The sequence below is a fragment of the Eucalyptus grandis genome, chromosome 9 (assembly GCF_016545825.1).
Source record: "Eucalyptus grandis isolate ANBG69807.140 chromosome 9, ASM1654582v1, whole genome shotgun sequence".
NCBI classification, from domain to species: Eukaryota; Viridiplantae; Streptophyta; class Magnoliopsida; order Myrtales; family Myrtaceae; genus Eucalyptus; species Eucalyptus grandis.
The window spans coordinates 33,198,555-33,220,814 of NC_052620.1; the positions used below are offsets into that span (position 1 = coordinate 33,198,555).

Below are 22,260 nucleotides of genomic sequence, written 5' to 3' on the forward strand. Positions count from 1 at the left end.
TAGGTGATCACCATCATATCATATATGCAAGTCATTATGCCATAGGTGATCATCATCATATCATATATGCATGTCATCATGCCATAGGTGATCACCATCATATCATATCATATATGCATGATTCAATTTCCACTTTTAACTTTCAATTCGATCACCACATCACTCTTTCCCGGGATCAATAATTGCATCCCATACTTTATCACTCGCACCCCAACCTGGCATCACGAGAAAAACCTCCGGTACACACCACCGGGCATCCGGCACCCTCACATTTCGGGCATCTCGCATCCCAACTGACATCACGAGACATCCCCTCGGGTAAAAACCTCAGAGGCTTCCGGCACCCAACCATTCCAGGCATCTCGAAACTCCCGAGGACATCCGGCCATGTATCTCAATACAATCCAGGCATCCGGCACCCCCCATCCCGGGCATCCTAACACTCCCAGGGCATTATCATCCGCCTCCAACAGTTTTCATCATTTATTGTAATTTATGTTCACCCATTTATGTCTCAACTCAGCATGGCATATGATGTAATGGCAAACAAGATCACTTTCATCCTTTTAATTTTTTATATGCATTTCCAATCATCATCATACATGCAGCAAGATACAATTTCTAGAGACAATATGATCCATGAAATCCATACAACCTAGAATAGTTCATAATACATGCCTTTTTGAAACTCACTAAATTCCAGCTTGCACAATTTTGGAAAATATTTAAATTAAATATTAATATGACCCTCAAAAATCACAAAATCAGAGCATGTACTAGGTAAGACATAGAGGTAACAATTTCATGAAGAACACATGCCCAAAAGAGCTTCACACAAAGAGACATAGTTCATACATTGCAACATGCTAAAATTCGGACAAAGTCAGATTGCACAGTTTTTGAAATATTTCGATTAAAATATCCGAATGACCTCCAAAAATTATGAAATTTTACCAGGTTATATTTAAGACACTAAAGTAGATTTTTTATGAAGACATCTAGGCCAGATTCGTTCTAGATAATTTTCTATAGTCATCTGAAGCTTCTGATTCTAGCACCTAAACGTCCAGTGTAGTTATCTCCGTAATATCTAGTTTTCACCCACTTATTCTTCTGATTTTCCTCTGAAATTTGGATATGTTTTACTTCAAGAGGTCCCCTACAACTTTCATTAATGTATCTAAGCCAAATTTTCAAAGAATAGTCACCATATGGGTCCATGAAGTCTCGGGTGTCTCATACCGTGTTTCCAGATTTACCGTCTTCAAGAGTAAGTCTATTCACTAGGCTAAACTTTCTAATTTTACTTAAAATTTGACTATGTTAGTCTTTAGGAGTTTCTAGACAAGTTTCATGAAGAAGTCTAAGTGAGATTCTCGGTAAAAATCAACATGCAACCCACAAACTACCAAAAGGTCAGCAAAGCAGTTCCAGATCTAGGGTCTTCGTAGGAAGAGGGTTTGACCACTTAAATATCCACCATTTTGTACCAAATTTTATTATGTTGTATTTTAAGATGTTGGCTACAACTTTCATGAAGGAATCAAAGTCAAAATCGAACTCGAAACATGCATGCAAGCCTCCACAAGTTTCTGGGTCAGGCGGTTTACACGAGATCAGCAAGCATTTTCAAGAACAAACCACATTAGCTTCGGTTTCTTGCCTCTAAACATCCTAGATTTCAACCACACATGCAAGACATACATGCAAGAGTAGAAAGTGGATCCTAACTTGCCTCTAGGACCAAGCGAATGACAGCAAAAGGGACGGCACACCGGCGACGGGCGGACGGCGTGCGGGCGGCAACGGGCGAGCTCCTCCTCCTCCTCGGCCTCACTCTCTCTCTTTCTTTCTCACTTGGACGGTGGCTCTGAACCGGCCACTCTCTCTCTTCCTCTCCCTTTTATTCCCCCAAAACTCCATCATTGGCAATGATTATTTGCCTCTCCACAAGCCAATGCATGCAATCCTCTTTTTGCCACTTGGCCAAGCTCATGCAAGATGGTCTTGGCCTTGGATTGGGCTGGCCACTCTTCTCCCCCCTCATGGTCGACGGTCACTCTCCCTTGGGCTTCAATGGGCCGGCCATTTGGCCCACCAAGAGCTCAAGCCATTGGGCCTAAGGCCCAACCTAATTAAACCCACAATTTCACTTTCAATTATTCATTTTTAATTATTTCTTTTATAGATTTCAAATTTTAAATTTCACATGGCCAAGAATAAATCATTCTTATTAATTTATCCTATATTATTAATTTAAAAGCTCATGAACACAAGCACATATCACTTAGTCTTAAGAGAAAACTAATGGCTAAAGCATAAACCATAGGTAATTTCATTACCTAATTATGGGCTTTAATACACGTTAGAGCTTGTCTTGAATTTTTTTGGGATCCCACAATTGTTCCCTCCAAGGGTTTTGGGAAAGAAAAAAAAGACTCGAGTTGCAAGTTAATGCACACAAGTTTATAAGTATCACTAGAATAATAATCAGCACATCATCAATTTTTCGATTTTTAAGTTTTCAATATTTGTAGCACTCTCTATAAAATCCCAATTTATCTAAATATTTTTTTCGAGCTAAGGTTTAGACAATTTTGTAAACACGTTTATTGAGATATTTGATTACTATTCTATTAACCAATGAAAATATAACTATAAATTACCTTTATGTGTGAGCACACGTGTCAATTATGTCTCAAAGAATGGTATAACTTTTCTGATACAATACTTGAACGTAAAAAGAAAATCTCAACATATGTCTAATGGGAGAATCTCGACATATGTCTAATTGGAGCATACCGTAAATTTAGAAAAATCGAACTAGGAATCGGCAAGAGTCGGTGTAACATGAGCTGCCCGCCCTGCTTGGATTGAGCCTCGACAAAGCGGGCAATGCTGATCTCTGGAGGCCCATTCCATGATGCAACTTTCACGGTACCCATGGTTACAAGTCTTGAGCACACAACACTCCTCTCCTTCCTCGAAACTCCTAAGGCAAATCACATACTCTTCAATATTAAACTTCCTCGCATCACCACTAGACAGCATGACCACGACCATAGGCGGCGAGGCTGCCACTCCAACCTGTTGTTGCTGGCACTCGATGTCATGATCCAAGCGAGCCCTATTCGCACGATCGCGGCGCTGGTACCAATAGACATAGCCCGCTACGATGAGGAGGACTATGACTTCAGAGCATGCTGGCAACATCGTGGACAAGGGTGCAAAGTGGAGATAACCTGTGATGGCGAAATAAGGAGGAGGATGCAACGGGGCAGGCGGAGGAGTCATGATGTAGCCATTTCTTCTTTGAATTGGAAGATAACCGGTGTGCGCTTTTAAGCTTTGATCGATTATGAGATTCAATAGCTAAAGAATGATGAAATGGTATTGTGTTTCAGTTATTTGTTTTGGCCTCTTTGGAAACTAAGATCACGTTAGATTACTCTACGTGAAAATAGTGTATCACAGTAGTGGCGTGGGACAGTAAAATTTCACTTACAAAGAATGCTAAATAGGCATGTAAAATCTCTGTGTGATATAATAGTAAATCCAATCTCAAATTTCTGTCGCGGCTAACTATAACCCTTTTTTCTTCATTAGTTTTTCTCTTTTTCGCACATATTCATGTGTGCCTTTTTAAACAGTTGGAAAACAAATCATATTATTTTTTTCCTTCTTAGGGTTTCTGGAAAGAAAAAAGACATTTGTCACTCGTAAATGCACACGTATAAATATCACTAGGATTGTCCTGTGTGTCGCCACGAGACCAAAAAATAAATATATTTTAACAACGACAATATCATCATTTATTTGTGACACTAAAAAATTGATATTGTAGTTTGCTAAATCGTTTTTAATTTTTCAACAGTTAAAGCACTCCTCATAAATCTTAACTCATCTACATTATTTTTTTTGAAACGGAGTTTAGATTGTTTTATATACGTAGATCAAAATATTTTAGGACTATTTTATCAACCAATGAAAAAATAACTCAAAATTTACCTTTTCGTGGGAGCATACATGTCAAATTTAGAGTTGGGAAACTTATTCAATGGGTTATTTCATGGCCATCCATATTTTGTTAAGACCAAAACAAAATGTAAATTTTTTTAAAATGATATTCCATCTTAACAACTTCAATAATATGATTAGTAAAAAATGAGATAAGTAATAAATTAAGCGTCTCCTTTTCAAATAAAAATTTCATTTTCATTTATCAGACACAGCGTACAATAATTATTATTACAATTTCAAAGGTGTATATCAATTAGCTAAAATAGAATTTTCACACTTCTATATTATTAATGTCAAAATTCATGACTGCATTTTAAGTTACACGACCTTAAGATCATACAAATACTTGATATAATCATCTAGCTTTAAAGATAAATTAAGAGCAAAACGTAAAAATGCAATTGAGTTATACGACTTTCCAAATAATACTATTGAGTCCAAAAATTTATCAAATCGGTGTAATCAAATCATATCATTAACTCCATTCAATTTAGTTAACGGAAAATATTAATATAATTTGTTATTAATTTTTAAAAATATGCTATGCCAATGTGGCTCCTGTCAAGTGTCACATTAGAAAAGAAGAAGGATAAGAAGGTAATAAAAGAAAGTAGGATGAGAATTGAAAAGATAGAAAACTAAACATATAAGAAAAATGAAGAAAGTGACAGTATCATATAATATCAAATCAATCAACGTTCATTCACAAGATAGACGTACTAGTCAAGAAGCATAAAATTTCTTTGAGATCCTACCTTAAAATCATCATTAAATATATTACCTACATGAAATTTAAATTACGTTGGAGGAAACATAACAAAAGAAGATCAAAAGGAAGATTCAATCATCGTTATGGATGCATTTATTTCATAAAAAATAAATGATTTAAAAATTATTCTTCCTTAAAAACGATTGCTTGAAAATTGAAATAATCAATCAATAGGAAATATTTTTTATTGTCAATAATAATTTATATTTAAATTTTTTTCATGAACAATAAAAAAATTTCATTCATTCAATGACAATGGTACAAAGATTAAATAAATTCAAATATTAGAATGTAAGAAGAAAAACTCGACATGCCATTAATTGGTCCCTATCATAGATTACAAGAGTCGAACTAGGATCTACTAGGAAATGCAGGACAATGACTATTTGGGGGAAAATCCAGAAGAACAAACCCTAATTTCTTGGGGCTTTTATCTTTTTCATTTTTTATTTTCTTTTTCCCTCGGTCGAAAAGATAAAATCATCATGGTACATTCCAAAAACCAAAATTTTCAAATGTACCCTTTTTCTTGTAAATTTTTAGTAAGGTTGATCCCACAAAAAATCTTAAATTAATATATCTATAATAAATTTACCTCAAAAATTTCAAACTTGTACATCTGTGACAAATTTAGCCTCCGTTAGCTTTTTTTAAATTTTACTATCAAATTACTGAGTTGCATTGCATATGGTAGTTGATGGGTCTACTATTTTGGGGTTTTATCTTCAGTTTGTCATAAGTGTATCATTTTTATGATTTTTCGTGATATTAATCTAATTTAGTGAAAAACTAGCATATGGTATATTTGTCACAAATGTATCAGTTTGAGGTTTTTGATAATTAAAAAAAAAATTAGGTAAATTTATTATAGGTGTATCAATTTTAAGTTTTTTGTGATGAAAAAATTAGTTTGAGATAAATCTATCACAAGCATACTAGTTTGAGAATTTCCATGGCATCAACTCATCTTAGTAAATTACCAAAGGAAATTATGATTAGAGCTTCTTCCTTGAAATAAATAAGGATTTCAAAGGGCAAAATAATAATGTGCTATCTTAAAAAGAAAAAGAAAATAGTTCGTGACTCTTTTTATCGTCAAGGGCTTCAACGACATGCGAATTCGAGATCAAATTAACAAGAAAAAAAGATAGATATATATCTTTTAACAAGACTCATATAATTAATAGTCCAGATAATAGTGATCTACATAATCCAATGACTTTGTATAATTTCTTGTATTGACATGAGATGCCGCGAGAGATGATTTATTATAATATAAAAGAAGGATCTCAAATGATGATAATTCATTTCGTTTTCGGTTTACTTTTTTCCTTTTTTTAATTGCTTCTTTTTTGGATAATCATTTATTTCCTTTCCAGTAGAGAAAGTTGCATGAATTTATGATTTTTCTAAGGCCAGGTCCATATTTCCCATAAACAGTTGGACAAAACTTGGTTATCTAGGGGAAATGTCATGATTTTTCATATGTATATTATCAAAACCATTCACTGAGGGAGTCTGGTAGAACCATGACATATTAATGAGGAGTTGATCCTCGCAATTGAAAATGCGTAGGGAAGAAAGAGAAAAAAGTTTTTAATTTATTAACTTGAATAGAAATAAATAATCAACTAATAACTAATAACTATTCTTTTTAATCATCAAAACAAATGAAAATAAAGTACAGTGTAAGGTTGTGGTCATTATATCATATCTGTGAATGTTGCTGTAAAAAATTTGATAGTAAAATAAAATCTGTCGCGGAACACGGACTTTTCATTCATAAAATCAATCGTCATATTTTGATATGGTATAGATCAAATAGTTTGATTTATGTACACGACCTTTCAAGATTTTATTCGGACGCTTCCAATACAGCCACTTTTACAAAAGGCATTATGCTCATCGTGTCTTTCGACCTGGATTTTAAATTTAAATTAAAGATGATGCATGTCTACAAAAACAAAAGAATTTCCCCACAAGACGACTCAATCAATTGCACTAATAATCTCAAATTGATTAACCTTCATTCTTGATCATCACCTTGAAGCCGCATTTACTGGGAAAATAAGGGATACTTTAGTTAAAATTACTCAACAAGTAAGATCAACCTCCTAGTTGAGAAGCATCAAATCACTTTGAAATCATTCTCTAAAATTACTCAACAAGGGATATTGCTTACGTGAAAGTTCATATATAGAGCGGGAGAAAAGATAAAAGAAAGAGAATCCCACCATCGTCACTTAAGCATCAATTAGATCTCAAAAAACAGTGTAATATTCCTGAAACAGTGTTTGATTGTAACAAAAGAAAAAGAAAATCTCAACATGTCCTTAATTGAACATTGATCATGAATTAGAAGAGTTGCATTAGGAGCCGGTGGCAACCAGTGTAACACGAGCTGCCTGCCTTACTTGGACCAAACCCCGACAAAGCGGGCAGCGCGAGTGTTTCGAGAGCCATTCCTTGATACAACTTTGGTGGTACCCATGGCCGCACGTCTTGAACATCCCACATTGCTCTCCTTCCTCAAAAACCTCTAGGCAAATCGGGCACTCGTCAATATCGAACTTCCTCGCATCGCCATGATACTCCACGACCACAACCTGTGGGGCTACAGCTTCCACCCATCGTTGCAGCCGCTCGATGTCGTGATCATGGCGAGCCCGACTCATGCGGTTGTGGCGCCAGTGATAGTAATAGACGCAGCCCACCAAGACGAGGAGTGCGAAGGTGACGCATGCCGCGTACAACATTGCAAACAGATATTGCCCGGTGAGGTCGGGAGGAGGCGACGGCAGAGGCAGAGGCAGAGGCGACGGAGCGGCCTGGGGAGGCATGATGTGTTTATTTCTTCCTTGAGTTGGAAGGGGCCTGGTGTGGCCTTTAAGGGCTAAAGAACGATGCCCTGGTGCTGTCTTTCTACTGGTTTCATTCTAATTCGGAAGATAAAAGATCCGAGTCAGATTAGTCGTATGTGATGAGTTTCTTGAATTAGAGGCATGAAAAATCTTTCTCTGTATATTATAGAGTAGATCTAATATTATCTCAAATATCCAAAGAAAAAAAGTTCCAATGATATCCATAATTATGTATCTTTTGAATAATAGCCATATATATTTTTAAGTTATAGAAAAAGGTAATATATATATATATATATATGTGTGTGTGTGTGTGTGTGTGTGTGTGTGTGTGTATGTATATATACATATATATGTATATATACACACACATATATATTTGTCATTTAATTACACAAATCTTTTATCAGATATTAAGTTTGCGTTGAATCTTGTTACGGGGGGTTTCCTAAAATATACAAGTCTAATTACACCTTGTTACGCTAAACATTCGATATTGTGGCTGCTTAAATTTAAATTTTTCAACATCTGTAGCATTCTCTATAATTCTTAATTTATCTAAACACAATGTGAAAGTAAAATTTAGATGATTTGATATAGGTATATTAAGATATTTGACCACCCTTATATCAACCAACGAAAAAATAAATCAAAAATTGCAATTATATGTAAGAGTACGTGTCGAATTTAAAATTGGGAGGCTTGTTAAAACAATATATATATAGGAAGTTGTTCATGTTCTGTCACAATCCAACTCGAAAAACTGTCCAAAATGCCTTAAGCCTAATGTACTTTTGCCGATTTAATCATAAATATTCAATTTTGTAATTATATTTTAAATTTTTTCATATTTTGCCAATTGAGTTCATCAACCAATTTTAACCAGAATTTGACGTGGATATCGATCACTCTACATGGCAGGCTGACATTAATATAGATAACTTTTAATGATATTTTAATATTTTTTAATTTCTTTGTTTTCTTTTTTTTTTCTTTCTTCTTCTTTTCGCTAATGATCAGCCACAAGTAATGGCATGTGATTTCTAGCAGTGACACAAGATGCTGTGAGAGACATAAGATATCATTTTGACACTTGTCCACTTCTCCAGTTAGGTTTTGCGTAGAATAGAGATTTTTTTTTTTTTTCATCTTCTTTGTACTTTTTTTCCTATCCTTTTGATTGCTTTTTGTCTTTCTGGGTAAGCATTTATTTCCTTTTCTGGATGATCATTTTCATTTAGATGAAGTACTTACATAGCTGTCATTTTTTTTTATTGCTAGAGTATTTACTTAGCTATAGTTCTCAAATTTTATATCGTTGTCTCTTTTTTTTTTTTTTTTTTTTTTTTTGGTGTATTGTTGTCTCTAAAACGAGTACTTTTTCGCTAGACATTATGGTTATCACGCCATTTGATGTGGATTTAATTTTAAATTAAAAATAATGCATTTCTACATTAATGAAAGTATTTTCCACATAAGATCCGAAATTCTTCAACTAGTGAATAGCAATCGACTCTACCGACCAAAAAAATAAAAAAGAAAAGAATAGTAATCGACTCATTAGATTGCAGTGATAAATCTCAAATTGATTGGGGATATCATTCTTCAGATACAGGCTCCATTCAAGAAGCATGAAATCTTTTGGAGATCTTACCTTAAAATTATCATTAGATGTATTGCTTTCATGAAATTTCAATTAAGCTAAATGAAACATAAGAAAAGAGGATTCAATTATCATCACGAGTGTGTTTGTTTCATAGATAATAAATGATTTAAGAATCATATTTCTCTCAAACCGATCGCTTAAATTAATTGGTCGATAGAAAAATATTCATCATTGACAATAATGTATGTCTAAACTTCTTTCATGAACAATGAAAATATTTTCTGTTAATTTATTTTTACATGTGATAAAAATATTAGAATGTAAGACTTGACAAGCCGGTGATTGGTCCCTATCATAGATTACAAGAGTTGAACTAAGATCTGGTAGGAGCCGGTGTAAGACTAGCCTCCCGCGCCGCTTGGACCGAGCCACGACAAAGTGGGCAATGCCGATTTCTGGAGAGCCATTCCTTGATGCAACTTTCATGGTAAACATGGTCACACGTCTCGATCACCCAGCACTCCTCTCCTTCCTCGAAACTCGCCAAGCAAATCACGCACTCGTCGCTGTTGAACTCCCTCGCATCGCCACGATACTTCATGACCATCACTGACAGGGCCGTCGCTTCAACCTGTTGTCGTGGCATCTCGATTTCAGGATCAAAGCGAGCCCGATTGCGCCAGCGAAAGCAATAGGCGTAGCCCACCACGATGAGGATGAGCATGGCGTCTACACATGCTAGCAGCGACGCATACAAGGCGAAGGCCGTAAAGCGAAGACCTACCATGGCATGGTCGGGAGGCGGAGGCGCCGGAGCGACCGACGGATAGGGAGAGGGAGGCATGATGTGCCTATCTCTTCTTCGAATTGGAAGACAGACTGGTGTGCACTTTAAACCATGGCTCAACAAGAGATTCAACAGCTAATGAAAGGTGGGAATAATGTTGGGTTTCCACCACTTGTTTTTGGTCTTTTCGGCATACTAAGATCTGAATTGGTGGCATTTGGACGGCAACATTCCCTTGCAAGAAATGCCAAAATAGGCATGTAAAATCTCTCTCTATACATCTTACATGGTAAACCCGTTATTATCATTTCAATCTCCATCCCTATCCCGAAAAATTCCAATAATACCCACGAATTATATGAATAATGGCCTTATAAATATTCTGAAGCAATGGAGACGACCGTAATTTCATTGAATCATTAAATTGCACAAGTCTTTTCGGAGATACTACATTTGTGTTGAAGCTTCTTCACCCCTCGTTCCCATACGAGATACATGTCAAATCACAGTTTGATTTCCTTCGTTAGCTATTTTTTCCTCTTTTGTTCGCACGTTGATATGTGCCTTTTTAAGCAGTTGGGAACTCGAATTTTATTATTTTGTTCCCTCGTAGGGTTTTGGAAAGAAAAAAAAAAGATACGTAGAATAATAAATAGCGCATCATTGATGTTTTCAATTTTTAAGTTTTCAATTTCTGTAACGCTCTCTATAAGTCTCAGTTTATAAATATTTTTTTCAAATTAAGGTTTAGACGGTTTTATAGATGTGTATCAAAATATTTGAGGACCATTCTATCAACCAATGAAAAAATAACTAAACAATGATCTTTTTGTGTGGGCTTCATGTCAATTACATCCCAAAGAATTGTATGACTTTTTTGATACAATACTAGAATGTAAAAAGAAAATCTCGACATATCGCTAATTAGATCTTACCATAAATTTAGAAAATCCAACATGGAATTGGTAGGAGTTTGCATAACACTAGCTAGCTGCCCTCACTTGGATTAAGCCCCGACAAAGCAGGCAACACGGGTCTCTCAAGGCCCATTCCGTGATGTAACTTTCATGGTACCCATGATTACAAGTCTTAAGCAGACAACATTTGTCGCGACCAAATTTTCGGGTGAACCACTTAGGATTTGGTTAATAGATTACTAAGTTTAAATTTAGCTTGGGCTCTCCCAAACCCATACCAATTTCGCAACTTAGAAGTTCTTAACATACAAATGATTTTCAATCAGGAGTCGCTACTAATTTATTTTTGACGGGTCAATTAGAAACCCAAGTCGGAGATTTATTTTACTCCTACAAACTAGAGATTGTGAGTTTGGAGACTTGATTACACTAGATTTTTCTAATACCCTTTCAGTACATTTTCCTTTTTATTTAAAAAAAAAAAGTTTGGCAAGCAGCTTGAATTGCTGTTAACCCTAACATATTAGGTTATCATGCGAGTGTGCAAATCACTAATTTAACACCCAGATAAAGTAATGAATAAATTGCAAGACTTACCTTATAATAACGAAAGCATTTGCAATATTAGATCAGAATTCACATCGATAGTCTTAGATATGATTTCTAATTAATATGCAATTACTTTTTCTTTTCACTTATTTAATGAGAATCATGTTTTATGCAATGCATGCTATTAATCTAATATGAAATAATATGGCATGGCAATATAACCTAAGTTATATGACGAAAGTGAAATATTTTTGGGTTTTCTTAATGAGCATGCAATTTATCCTAGAGAATTAATTCATTGTAAGACATTTTTTGGTATTTTCCATGAAATTTGAAATTAGAAAATTGCGAAAATTATCTATCCAAATTAAGATATCATCCAAATTACATTAAGGATTACGTTAGACTAAACCCTAATTTATCTTAACTTGTTAATCCCTAACCTAAGATGCAATGGGAAAAAAAAAATCTAAACATAATTAATTAGAAAATAAAAATTAAACATGCAATCTTATCCTAATATGCAATGACTCTAATTTTTTTCTTTTCTTTTCTATGATTCGAAATTAAAATTGCCACATACTTAAACGTGCAATTAAAAATTTTAAAAAAAAAAACTAACATCCTAAACGAATGCATTTTTTGGATTTTTATTTTTTCAAAAATTCGAAATAAATAAATTTCCTATCCTAAATATGCAAAATAACTCTAAAACAAGAAATAATCCTAATCTAACTCACATTTCTTGAATTTTTTTTACAAAAAGATAATCAACTCAAATGACACGAAAGCACATCCAACAAGATAAGATCGATATCCATAAATTGAAGAATTATATCTCGCGCATTGGATTAGATTGGTCAATTTTAAATAAAATCACGAATCGAATCTCAAGTGTGAGATCGGATTGGCAATTTTCCGTGCAATTGCAAGTTAGATTTTGAGTGCGAAAATCACACTGTCAATCCCCAATTTAAAAGGCTCATCCAATTGTGAATATTAGTTAGGGATTTTCAATAGGATACGCCAAGGAATACTTCGAATAAAATAACAAAATATTAAAAAAACAATAAATAAATAAAAACTACCTAATTCGAATTTTTTCCAAACGGGATTTAACGACCGGCGGCTCGTGGATCGGGACAGGGCTCGGCATGGTTCAAAGACGGGTCGCTGTGATGGTGGGTCGCCGGAGCTCTGGTGAGGCCCGGCGGCAGCAGCAGTGACCGGCTGGCAAAGGGGGCAGAGCAGCTCGGAGTCGCTGGCCGTTGCTGGTGCGAGGCTGACGAACAGCAGCAGCTGGCGGAGGGAGTCGCGGACAGCAGGAGGGTCGCAGCGAGGCGGAGACGCGGCGCTGCTGCAGAGATTGGGGCGGCTCGGCGGAGGTGCAGGCAAAGGCGTGGTGGTGACTGGTGGAGCCGCGAGGGTGGCGGACGGGCGGTGGTGGCGCGGTGCTCGCGGACGAGGGCGCTGCAAGCGTCGCGGAGGGTCGAGCGGCGATGGCACAGCAAGCGAGGCGGACGGGGTAGGCGCTGGCACGGTGGTGGCCAGTGGCTCGGGCAGCAGGCGGGACGGCGACAGCTTCGCGGGTTGCTGCAGGTCGCTGCGGCGGTGGCTCTGGCACGGCGAGGGGGACGGCGGCAGCGGACCGAGACAGTAGCGCGAGCTCGTGGCTGAGGGGGGAACTCCGGCGACTAGCGGAGCGGCGATGGCGCGGCGGTGCAGCCGCAGCAGCGCGGGCGCAGCGGTCAGCAGCTGTGACCGGCGGAGAGAACCCGTGAAGAAGATGAACAGTACCCTCTGTTCTTCTCTTCTTTTTTTGGCCCTTTTCTTCTTCTGCTACACGTCCCCTCTCTCCGCCCCTTTGCTGTACCTTCTGCTTTCTCCCTCTAGTTCACGTTCCCTTTCTCTCTTCTTTCACTCTTTCTTTTTGACTTTTTGACCCCCTCAAGCTTTTCCTGCCCTTTTTGTGTTTCTTTTCCCAAACGAACCCCAAAACCGAAGGAAAAGAAAAGTACCCTCGAAGAAAAGTCTCTAGAGATTTAACTGTAAATTTTCTTACATTATTTTGCTTTATGCAGGGAAAAAATGGCCACCCCTTCGCAACCCACAAGAATTGGCCTTGCTGGCCTTGCTGGCCTCGCTGTTATGGGCCAAAACCTAGCTCTCAATATTGCTGAGAAAGGCTTTCCCACAACAGAGACAGAAGCGCGTATCAATGCCAGCACAATCGACTCGCCGATCGTCGCCCCAAATACAATCCGCCATTGACAAGACAAGACAACCACAACCCAAAAGAAAAAAAAAACAAAAACCCAAGGAAAAAAACGATCTCTTTCATCGTATCAGACTCAAAACAAGACCTCAAAAGTCAAAACCATCGCCCGGAAAGAATCGAAGGAGAACCAGCGAATCAAACATGAAAAAACTCGACGATTTTTGAGGAAAAACAAACCCGGGTGCCGGAGATCCTCCACCCCTCGAGAGGCGCCGCGAGTTGTGGTCGGCGAATCGGATCGTCGAACTCAGTGTCAGGTCGGATTGACTGAGGAAGGGCGAGACGAGGATGAACAGCTAAGGAAGCATTGAACAGTATCACGCGAAGACAGCTTCTTCCGAAATGTTAAGCTTCCTCCGCTTTCGCTTTCGTTTCTGTTTGCAGATGCAACAAACGGCGATTGGCTCGTTATAATAAATTCGGCCCGGAAATGGGGTCCTTTGAATATATTTCTCCCGCACGCTAATTGCGGCGAATTCCGTTTTGGGCTTCCTTATTTTCATGTGATCTTGCAATTTAGTCCTTTAAGCAAATTGATCAAGGACTAATTCTTCTCAAGCAATGTAATGAGTAGACATGTCTTACCATGCCTTGCATCGTCCTTTCTATATAATTAGCCTTACTATTCCACAACTCGTCTTAAAGTGGTAATTTGGCGTTTCGAATTGGCGGTATCATTTACGGGACGTATGTACTACCATTCTCCTTAAGCGATGCAATGAGTGCACAAGTCTTACTTTTTGACCATCTTCCGTTTCTTTTGAACATAATGTCAATGAGATGAGTTACTTGTTCCAATAAAGAAATAATGATGTTACATAAAATTGAAATTCATATACTAAATGACTTGATAAGTTGTTGTGAATTATTTAAACGAGTTCAACAACTCAAATAATTATTTTTCTAATTTAATATCAGCCAACAGGCATACAACCCTACTAGTAGAGTAATTGGGGATTGAGCTAGAGAGTATCATAATGGGGATTTGTAAGCACCGCTAGGGGTGAGCGGTTCCCGATTCCTTACAGGTTCCGCTTGGAACCTGGAACCTACCCTCGGGTACAGGTTCCTCATTTTTGGGAACCTGGAACCTACCCGTGAGAATCAAGAACCAGGAACCTACCCCCGTCACGGGTTCCGGGGGTCGGTTCCGGGTTCCAACGAGTTCCAACGGGTTTTTTTTTTTTTCATTTTTAGTTTTAAAAAATGCTTCTATTGGAACTTACCGAATGATTAATTAGCCAAGCTATATTCCCTTTATTTGTGGCATCGATTACAAGTTCTTCACGATCTTGAAGAGCTGCACAATGTCTCAAAGATGTTTAGAAGACAAACCGACGGATAATGCGAGATCATGATTTCAATGCTAATCAATGAACCCGATGAGCCAAAGAGACAAAGCTTTGGGAGGGAAAATCATGAAGAAACACACTTCCTAAACTCCACTCTTTATGGTAATGAAAAAAACGAAAAACATTTGAGAATATAAATCGCTGTACTTGTCTCTTTTTATCATGTCCTCCATTTCCAAGAATAAATGAAAAGTACAATGACAAATACAGCATTTCCGTCCAACTAAAGCATAACATGCAAATAATGAGGTAGTTTTCAGGAGAAGGTACCATTTCTCCTTCCTGAATATTTCTTGGAGCAAAGGGTCCCCATCCATGTATACCAGATTTACCGAAACATATTTGATGCTTTTCTGTCCTCTGAAACAGTAATTTAATATTAGCCATTATGAAAGACACATCAAGCAAAATGCGATGATAAAAATTGGAGAAGCAAACGTACTTGTTAATGACCATGACATAGTTATAATCAACCTCTTGGCTGTCGAACCTTCTGCATAATCATCCAAGTAAAATCATATTTTTCCAGGACAAGGCAGCATGCACCATATAGTTTTTAGTCAATGGATCATAGTTGTTAAATCTTCTAGGCAATAGACTTAACAAAACAGCTCTGGACATGAGATTGAAGCAGAGAATTAAAACATGTAGACAAGGGGAACCAATCTAACCTATGATCGGTGCAATATATCAACTTCTTTGTTATTTGACTCCCGCTCTTCTCCAGCAGTGTAACTGAAAACAAAGATATAGAATCGGTGTAAACTTACATGAGTATCTATCTAACATATCCTTCCTTGAAATCCAACGCCAAAGAAAATAGAAAGAAAGCAAGAGCGAGCGTCAGAATAGATTAAAAAATCCAGCTCAAGAAATTCTACCAATGTTAGTTCTGATAAAAGTCATGAAAATATTATATATCTATATAAGGACTTACTTCCATGCTATGTCCTGCTCTTGCAGCACACATAACTTGAAAATAAGTAGGACATCTGCTGCATTGAGTGCAGGAACCATGAGTCTGCTTACATATTACACAACTCTGCACCACAAGCAAAGAAAAGCATTTGAAAAGAAGCACTGAGCATCTAGAAGTTAATGGCAAATAAACTAAGCAGTAGACAACAAACAAAATCAACATCAAACTCAAATACTCAACTGAACAAAGAAGCTGCTATAAAGCTATTATGAAATCGGGTTCTCCTCTATTGCTAAATGCTTTTATCATTCCCACAATAAGTACAATCCACCACATCAAAGAAACAACAATCTTCAAAACTGTAAATCTAAATAAGTATGGATTACCTTCAAAAAAGAAGTTGGAGGAATTCTAAGTACTCCAGTGGCTGGTTCCATTTTCTCATGATTCAGAAAGCCAACTTCAGGGCAAAACCACGCGCATGTGACATGAACCCAGAGCGGCTCGATATCCGTTGGCTTCAAAGCACCCCCTAGAGACCAGCATTTAAGCCAGTCAAAATAATTTCAAGCAAGAAAATACTAACTCACACAACACCAAGACATAGATTTAGAGCAAAAGTCGGAGACAACCGTGATAATGAATTTCATATGATACGGCTTCCTCAAAATCCCAATAGTAATATTTCTAAAAATCAAAAGTGATATATCTAATATCGTCACCATGAACGTCAAATAATTTAAAAGTATAAGAAACAACATATGAGGACAAAAGCACCTCCTCCCATGAAAACACCTCAGAACCCTAGCTTGGTGCGGCGCCAGTGCCTACGCTTCGCGTTGTACCTGAACGATTTCGGCGACAAAAATTAGGCCACAAAAAAATAAAATAAAATAAGAAGACAGCTTTTTTTGGACAAAACGTGAAGGAATTGGATATGAACCTGATGGTGTTGTCGGTCCGCATGCGAATCCAGTGAGGGATGGGCCTGTTCTGCCTCATCTTCTTCACCAGCTTCTTCTTGATCTGGCGACGGCGAGCACGCGGCGAAGGTGGCGCGACGGCGACGAGGGCACGAGTCTCACAGCACCAACGGCGGCATGAACGGCGCACCGAAGACGGCGGCAGCCGCGGCTCAACCCACGGCCAAGGGGGGAAGAACTCAGTTCGGGTGGAGGTGGTGACGGTTCGGAGCAACGATGGCCCGGACGGCTTAGCAAGCGGCAGCAAGAGGTGGTGATGGTGGCTTAGGGACGGCGGCGGTGCCTCACGGTGGCGCGGACGGCAAGACAGCTCGTCGGGCTCAACGGTGAGACGGCTTGTTGAACGAGCAGTGGGTGGTGGGGGTTCGGTGGCCAAGAGGTGGTGGTGAGTAGGGCGTGGGGCGGCGGTGTGGTGGTGGGTGAAGCAGCAACCGGCGAGAGGAAGGAAGAAGAAGAAGAAGAGGTGGGGGTTCGGCCGAGAGAGGGGGAAAGAGAAGAGAGAGAGAGAGAGAGAAAAAAAAAAAAGTGGGGGCAGGAAGTGACGTGAGGAGGAAAAAGTGGAGAAAAGAGAGAGAGAAAAAGAAAGGGAAAGGGGGAAAGTTGAATAGAAGGGCGGGGGAGGGGGAATCGCGTGGAAGGAATTAGGGTTTTTTTTTTTTAACTTTGCCGCCGGTTCCGGTTCCTGGAAAAAGAGAACCGGGAACCGGAACCAGTCCCCTTAGAACCGGGAACCGAACCGGAACCTCCTCCGGTTCGGTTCCGGTTCCCGGTTCTACCCGGAACCACGCTCACCCCTAAGCACCGCACACATATATACATAGAATATTAGTATTTCTGACATTTGCTTATTGTATATTATAGGCCTTAAAATGGGTTAATCTCTCCTCATCCTAATTTTATAAAGAAAAAAAGTGTGTCCAAATAAATTGGCCAATTAGTTAAAAATTAAATTTGTGTGCTTAGATTAAGCTCATGGCATGTTTATCCAACATGCTATCTATTGCAAATAATTTCGACTTGAATTATTCCCACAAAACTTAGCATATAATCAGTACCCATGAGTTTGGCTTTTAATGTGGGGTCTCCTCCCGATGTTAATGGATTTGCCAGGACATTAGCAGCAATCATTGTGACTTGGAAAACCCAAATGCATGCACCTTAAATGTATCTAAGCTATTTAATCTATGTTTCAAAGAAAAACGCACCAATTTATTCTTGACAAAAGAAAAAAAAAAAAAAAAGGAAAAACGCACCAATTCATTGAAGTTACGTCCTCGATTTACCACCCCGCCACACGCCCAATGCGTCGGCAAAACGCTCCGCCGTTTCTTATCCTCTTGCTACCCCCGGGCGAGTCACGAAGCCGGTCTCGCACAGCACGAGAGGAAGTCCCGCACCTCCTTGCTCGTTCTTGATTTTCCCTTCCCTCTCGAATCGACGAGAACGAGGTGATTTCAAAGATTCGACCCTCTCGGCAATCCCCCAAAGCACCCGCCATTATCAGTCACTTTCAAGGACCCATCTTTTAGCCACAGTTCTTGTTCTTCCGCTTTGGTAAATTTGCAGTATTGGAAGCGATGCGTAGGTAGACGATCTTGGCGTGCGCTCGGACATGGCCTGTCTTTCTGTCATTTGCAATAATGGGTTCTTCAAGTCTCGAGAGCTCCTGGGCGTTCGGGTCGGAAAGGCCGGTTCTTGTGCGCATCGGAGTCTTGGCGGCGGCCTTGCTCTGTTTCCTGTGGTGAAGTTCCAAACTTTGCGCAAATTCGAACGTGGGTCGTCCTGTAATGTTAACTTGATGCAAAAGCTCCCTAGACATGATTGGATTCGGCCTTTAAGGTTTCGTGGCGATTCTAAGTGGCCCCCTGGATTGTCCTGTAGAAGTAGAATTGAGCCCGGAAGCGATGGATTTAGTGATATTGAGCGGGGTTATGTGAGGAAAGGAAGGAGGTATTAGGAGGAAATTCTCGCTGAGATTGCACCCGAGATTTTGGTTGTTGGCCTCGAGATTTAAGAGGGTCTCGGCTATGTCCATGTCGAATGATTTGGGGGTGTTCTTGAGAAAGAATTTGAAGAGAGTGACTCTTTCAGCTTCAGTTTCTGTAGCATTGGGTCTTTGTTATACTTTTCTGAAAAAGTGACAGCTTTGCCATCTCCAAAGCTTGTTCCTTACTCAGTCTTGATGATGAGCCTTCAAGATGGCAATGTTACTAAGGTTTTGCTCGAAGAAGGGTCTCGTCAGATACATTACAACACGAGCTCGGGAAGTCAGGTAAATGATAATTCCAGAGGAAAAGTTGATAGAGAGTAATTCTCCAATTGGAACTGCTGTTGATGTAACTGAAAAGAATGGTGTTGTTCCAGCTGGAAAGATGATCGGTGCAAGCATGCCTAAGAAATTTCTGAGAGCACGTGCTGCTACGCGACAGTGGCAATATGCCACTCGGAAGATTGATCATGATGAAAAGTTTCTTCTAAGTTTGATGAGAGAAAAAGTAACAATTTATAGCTCGGCCCCTCGGTCAGTGTTGATGTCCGTCAGGAGTACCTTGATAACTAAAATATCATAGTGGATTCCTTTGACTCCATTGATGTGGCTTCTCTATCGACAACTTTCTGCTGCTAATAGCCCCGCAAAAAAGAGGCGGCCTAATAGTCAGACAGTCAACTTTGATGATGTCGAGGGTGTTGACGCTGCTAAGGTTGAGCTTATGGAGGTAAGCTGTGCTCTCTAGGACATGTAGTATTATTGATTTTTGATTTTGCTTAGAATTGGATATTTGTCCAACTTACTTATGGCATCATGTCATTGTTTTCGCATGCTCATAAACCAATCACAGAACAAAATGGCCTTGATGGCTTTGACAAATCCTTTATTTCACAATATATTGCACAGGAAAACACAATCACAAAGTTTCACTTGTTCTACAACCGTATAATGTACATTTCTGAACATTTGTATAATGTACATTTTAGAAATGTTCAGTTCGTTTAATTATGTTCCCAAACACAAGGAACATGGCCCGAACACGTATCAAGAACAGTTTGTGCGACCATCCGCACCCAGCGAGAATAGACACGGTGAGAACATGAGGTTTTATTTAACTAATAATCCTACCAGTTTCATGGGCTTTTTTGATAGGTTAGAAATACAGAAGTACAGAGGGAGCGAGAATCCTCCGGTCCCTTTGACACTGCTGGCCGTTGCCCGGGGGGTGTTTGAGATCTGGGAAGGAGTGTGGGCTTTTTTGATAGGTCATAAATACGGAGGGACCGGAGACTCCGGTGGCTTTGACATTGCTAGCCGTCAGGAGGGTGGCAAAAACAGGGAGAAGGAAGATGGTAGCCGCCATTTTGTCGTGTTTGCGGGGATGTTGAGATCCTTTAAACCCTTAAATAGAGGTGGGGGTGGCGAAGTGGAAGTTCGAGGTCGTTGACCACCGCCGCAGGATTGCTGCCCACAGCCCACCGGCAGCAAGAGAGGGCAGTCGTGCGACGATCATGCGGCAATCGTGCTGGTCGTGCGGCGGTCATGCAACGGTCATGCGGTGGTTTTGCGGCAATCGTGCTGGTCGTGCGGCGATCATGCAACGGTCATGCGGTGGTTTTGCGGCAGCGGGCGGCGATCTTCGGTCAACGGTGGCATCATGTAATTGTTTTCGGCTACTCATAACGCAATCACAAAACATAATGGCTTTGATGGCTATGTGAAACCCTTCATTTCACAATAAATTGCACAGGAAAACACAATCACAAGGTTTCACTTGTTCTACAACTATATAATGTACACTTCAGAAATGTTCAGTTCATTTAATTATGTTCCTAAACACAAGGAACATGGCCCGGATACGTATCAAGAACAATTTGTGCAACCATCTGCACCCAGCGAGGATAGACACGGTGAGAATAGGAGGTTTTATTTAACTACTAATCCTACCGGTCTCATGGGCTTTTCTGAAAGGTTAGAAATACAGAAATACGGAGAGACCGGAGAATCCTCCGGTCCCTTTGACATTGCTAGCCGTCGGGAGAGGGGGGTTTGAGATCTAGGAAGGAGTGTGGGCTTTTCTAATAGGTCATAAATACGGAGGGACTAGAGACTCCAGCGGCTTTGACCTAGCAGGGGTGGCAAAAACGAGGAGAAGGAAGATAGTAGCCGTCATTTCGTCGTGTTTGTGGGGATGTTGAAATCCTTTAAGTCCTTAAATAAAGGGGGTGGCTGAGTGGAAGTTCGACGTAGGTGACTACCGCCACGAGCTTGCCACCCACAGCCTATCGGCCGTGGAAGGGGGCGGTGGTGCCTTGAGCAACGATCGTGCGGCGGTCGTGCGACGATCGTGCACGATCGTCGTTCAAGGTCGCATCATGTCATTATTTTTGCCTACTCATAAACCAGTCATAGAATTGATGGCTGCAACATCATAGCATCTCGTTTTGACGTCCATAATTCTGGTTGGGACGAGTGCCTACCTGCGAAAACACAATGTCAGAGCAGCAGTGGATAGAGCAATGCTGCTGGGGACCAAGCCGCGGTGAGTCCAAGTAGTGTGGGTCCTCCATTGAGGATATGATAATGGCAGATGCACTCGCCAAGTGCTAGAGAGCACCAAGCCGCGGTGAGTCCAAGCAGTGTGTGTCCTACATTGAGGATATGATCGACTTCGCCACATCGATCCTAGGACAAAACGTGGCGGTCCGGTCCACAGAAAGTATCGAAGGTTCGAACCGCGAGATCCTAATCGGACAAGTCAAAGGGATTAACGGCGGTTAGGTGACCAAATCCTTGACTTGTCATCAGATTTTGTTTCCTTATCTTCTCTATTATTGTCATCCGGACCTTATCTTCTCTATTATTGTCATTCGGCTTCAAAGGTCCAGGTTTACGAAGCAGATTTATTGGATCCAAAACTCAAGACCAAGATCAACCTTGGCGTTGCCGTTTGCCATCTCGACACATCAGCTTGGAGCGCTAATCATGCAGCATTCCTCGCCCTAGGGTCTAGTCCGGGACATATCGAGGTTTGCCATTGGATTTTTGAAAACGACGTGACATGGATGGTGGCCGATTGACACAGAAGATGAAAGTTCTAGCGGTTAGGAATTGAGTCGCCCGTGTTCGACCTCAAATCCGAGTTAGGTTATTATTGATCACGGATCAAAGATTCTTCTTCTTCTTCTTCTTTTTTGGGGTCAGAATGACCGAAGGTTTATCATTGGAT

The 22,260-nt window shown here is 39.7% G+C and overlaps 4 protein-coding genes across 4 annotated transcripts; all 4 read right to left on the bottom strand.

Annotated features, from left to right (window-relative positions):
* Positions 1 to 2,823: 2,823 nt before the first annotated feature.
* On the bottom strand, positions 2,824 to 3,294 carry LOC104420691 (RING-H2 finger protein ATL79-like). The gene has a single exon (XM_018862462.1). It carries the CDS (start codon positions 3,292 to 3,294, stop codon positions 2,824 to 2,826), a length of 471 nt encoding a protein of 156 aa, XP_018718007.1.
* A 3,864-nt stretch (positions 3,295 to 7,158) lies between these two features.
* Positions 7,159 to 7,629, bottom strand: LOC104420692 (RING-H2 finger protein ATL64-like). The gene has a single exon (XM_010032487.2). The coding sequence runs from the start codon at positions 7,627 to 7,629 to the stop codon at positions 7,159 to 7,161; it is 471 nt and encodes a 156-aa protein (XP_010030789.2).
* A 2,000-nt stretch (positions 7,630 to 9,629) lies between these two features.
* On the bottom strand, positions 9,630 to 16,156 carry LOC104420693 (RING finger protein 44-like). The gene is made up of 6 exons (XM_039302550.1): positions 16,077 to 16,156; positions 15,582 to 15,632; positions 15,410 to 15,499; positions 15,287 to 15,362; positions 12,737 to 13,264; positions 9,630 to 10,145 (listed from the first exon to the last, which is right to left on the bottom strand). Exons 1-6 carry the CDS (start codon positions 16,154 to 16,156, stop codon positions 9,630 to 9,632), a joined length of 1,341 nt encoding a protein of 446 aa, XP_039158484.1.
* On the bottom strand, positions 15,264 to 18,169 carry LOC104445715. The gene is made up of 7 exons (XM_039302551.1): positions 18,097 to 18,169; positions 17,002 to 17,503; positions 16,836 to 16,903; positions 16,445 to 16,590; positions 16,077 to 16,181; positions 15,582 to 15,874; positions 15,264 to 15,499 (listed from the first exon to the last, which is right to left on the bottom strand). The coding sequence occupies exons 1-3, from the start codon at positions 18,167 to 18,169 to the stop codon at positions 16,855 to 16,857; spliced, it is 624 nt and encodes a 207-aa protein (XP_039158485.1). The 3' UTR covers positions 15,264 to 15,499; positions 15,582 to 15,874; positions 16,077 to 16,181; positions 16,445 to 16,590; positions 16,836 to 16,854.
* Positions 18,170 to 22,260: the final 4,091 nt, after the last annotated feature.

What these genes read in the sequence shown, in the direction of transcription:
- LOC104420693 (XM_039302550.1), bottom strand. Translation starts at nt 16,156, where the DNA reads ATGGTTCCTGCACTCAATGCAGCAGATGTCCTACTTATTTTCAAGTTA. An exon ending in TATGTCATGGTCATTAACAA is followed by an intron (nt 15,500 to 15,581) that starts GTACGTTTGCTT and finishes TTACTGTTTCAG; the next exon opens with AGGACAGAAAAGCATCAAAT. An exon ending in ATATTCAGGAAGGAGAAATG is followed by an intron (nt 15,363 to 15,409) that starts GTACCTTCTCCT and finishes GTTATGCTTTAG; the next exon opens with TTGGACGGAAATGCTGTATT.
- LOC104420692 (XM_010032487.2), bottom strand. Translation starts at nt 7,629, where the DNA reads ATGCCTCCCCAGGCCGCTCCGTCGCCTCTGCCTCTGCCTCTGCCGTCG.
- LOC104445715 (XM_039302551.1), bottom strand. Translation starts at nt 18,169, where the DNA reads ATGATTGCTGCTAATGTCCTGGCAAATCCATTAACATCGGGAGGAGAC. An exon ending in ATTAAAAGCCAAACTCATGG is followed by an intron (nt 17,504 to 18,096) that starts GTACTGATTATA and finishes CGAACCCCCACC; the next exon opens with TCTTCTTCTTCTTCTTCCTT. An exon ending in CGGACCGACAACACCATCAG is followed by an intron (nt 16,904 to 17,001) that starts GTTCATATCCAA and finishes GAAATCGTTCAG; the next exon opens with GTACAACGCGAAGCGTAGGC.
- LOC104420691 (XM_018862462.1), bottom strand. Translation starts at nt 3,294, where the DNA reads ATGACTCCTCCGCCTGCCCCGTTGCATCCTCCTCCTTATTTCGCCATC.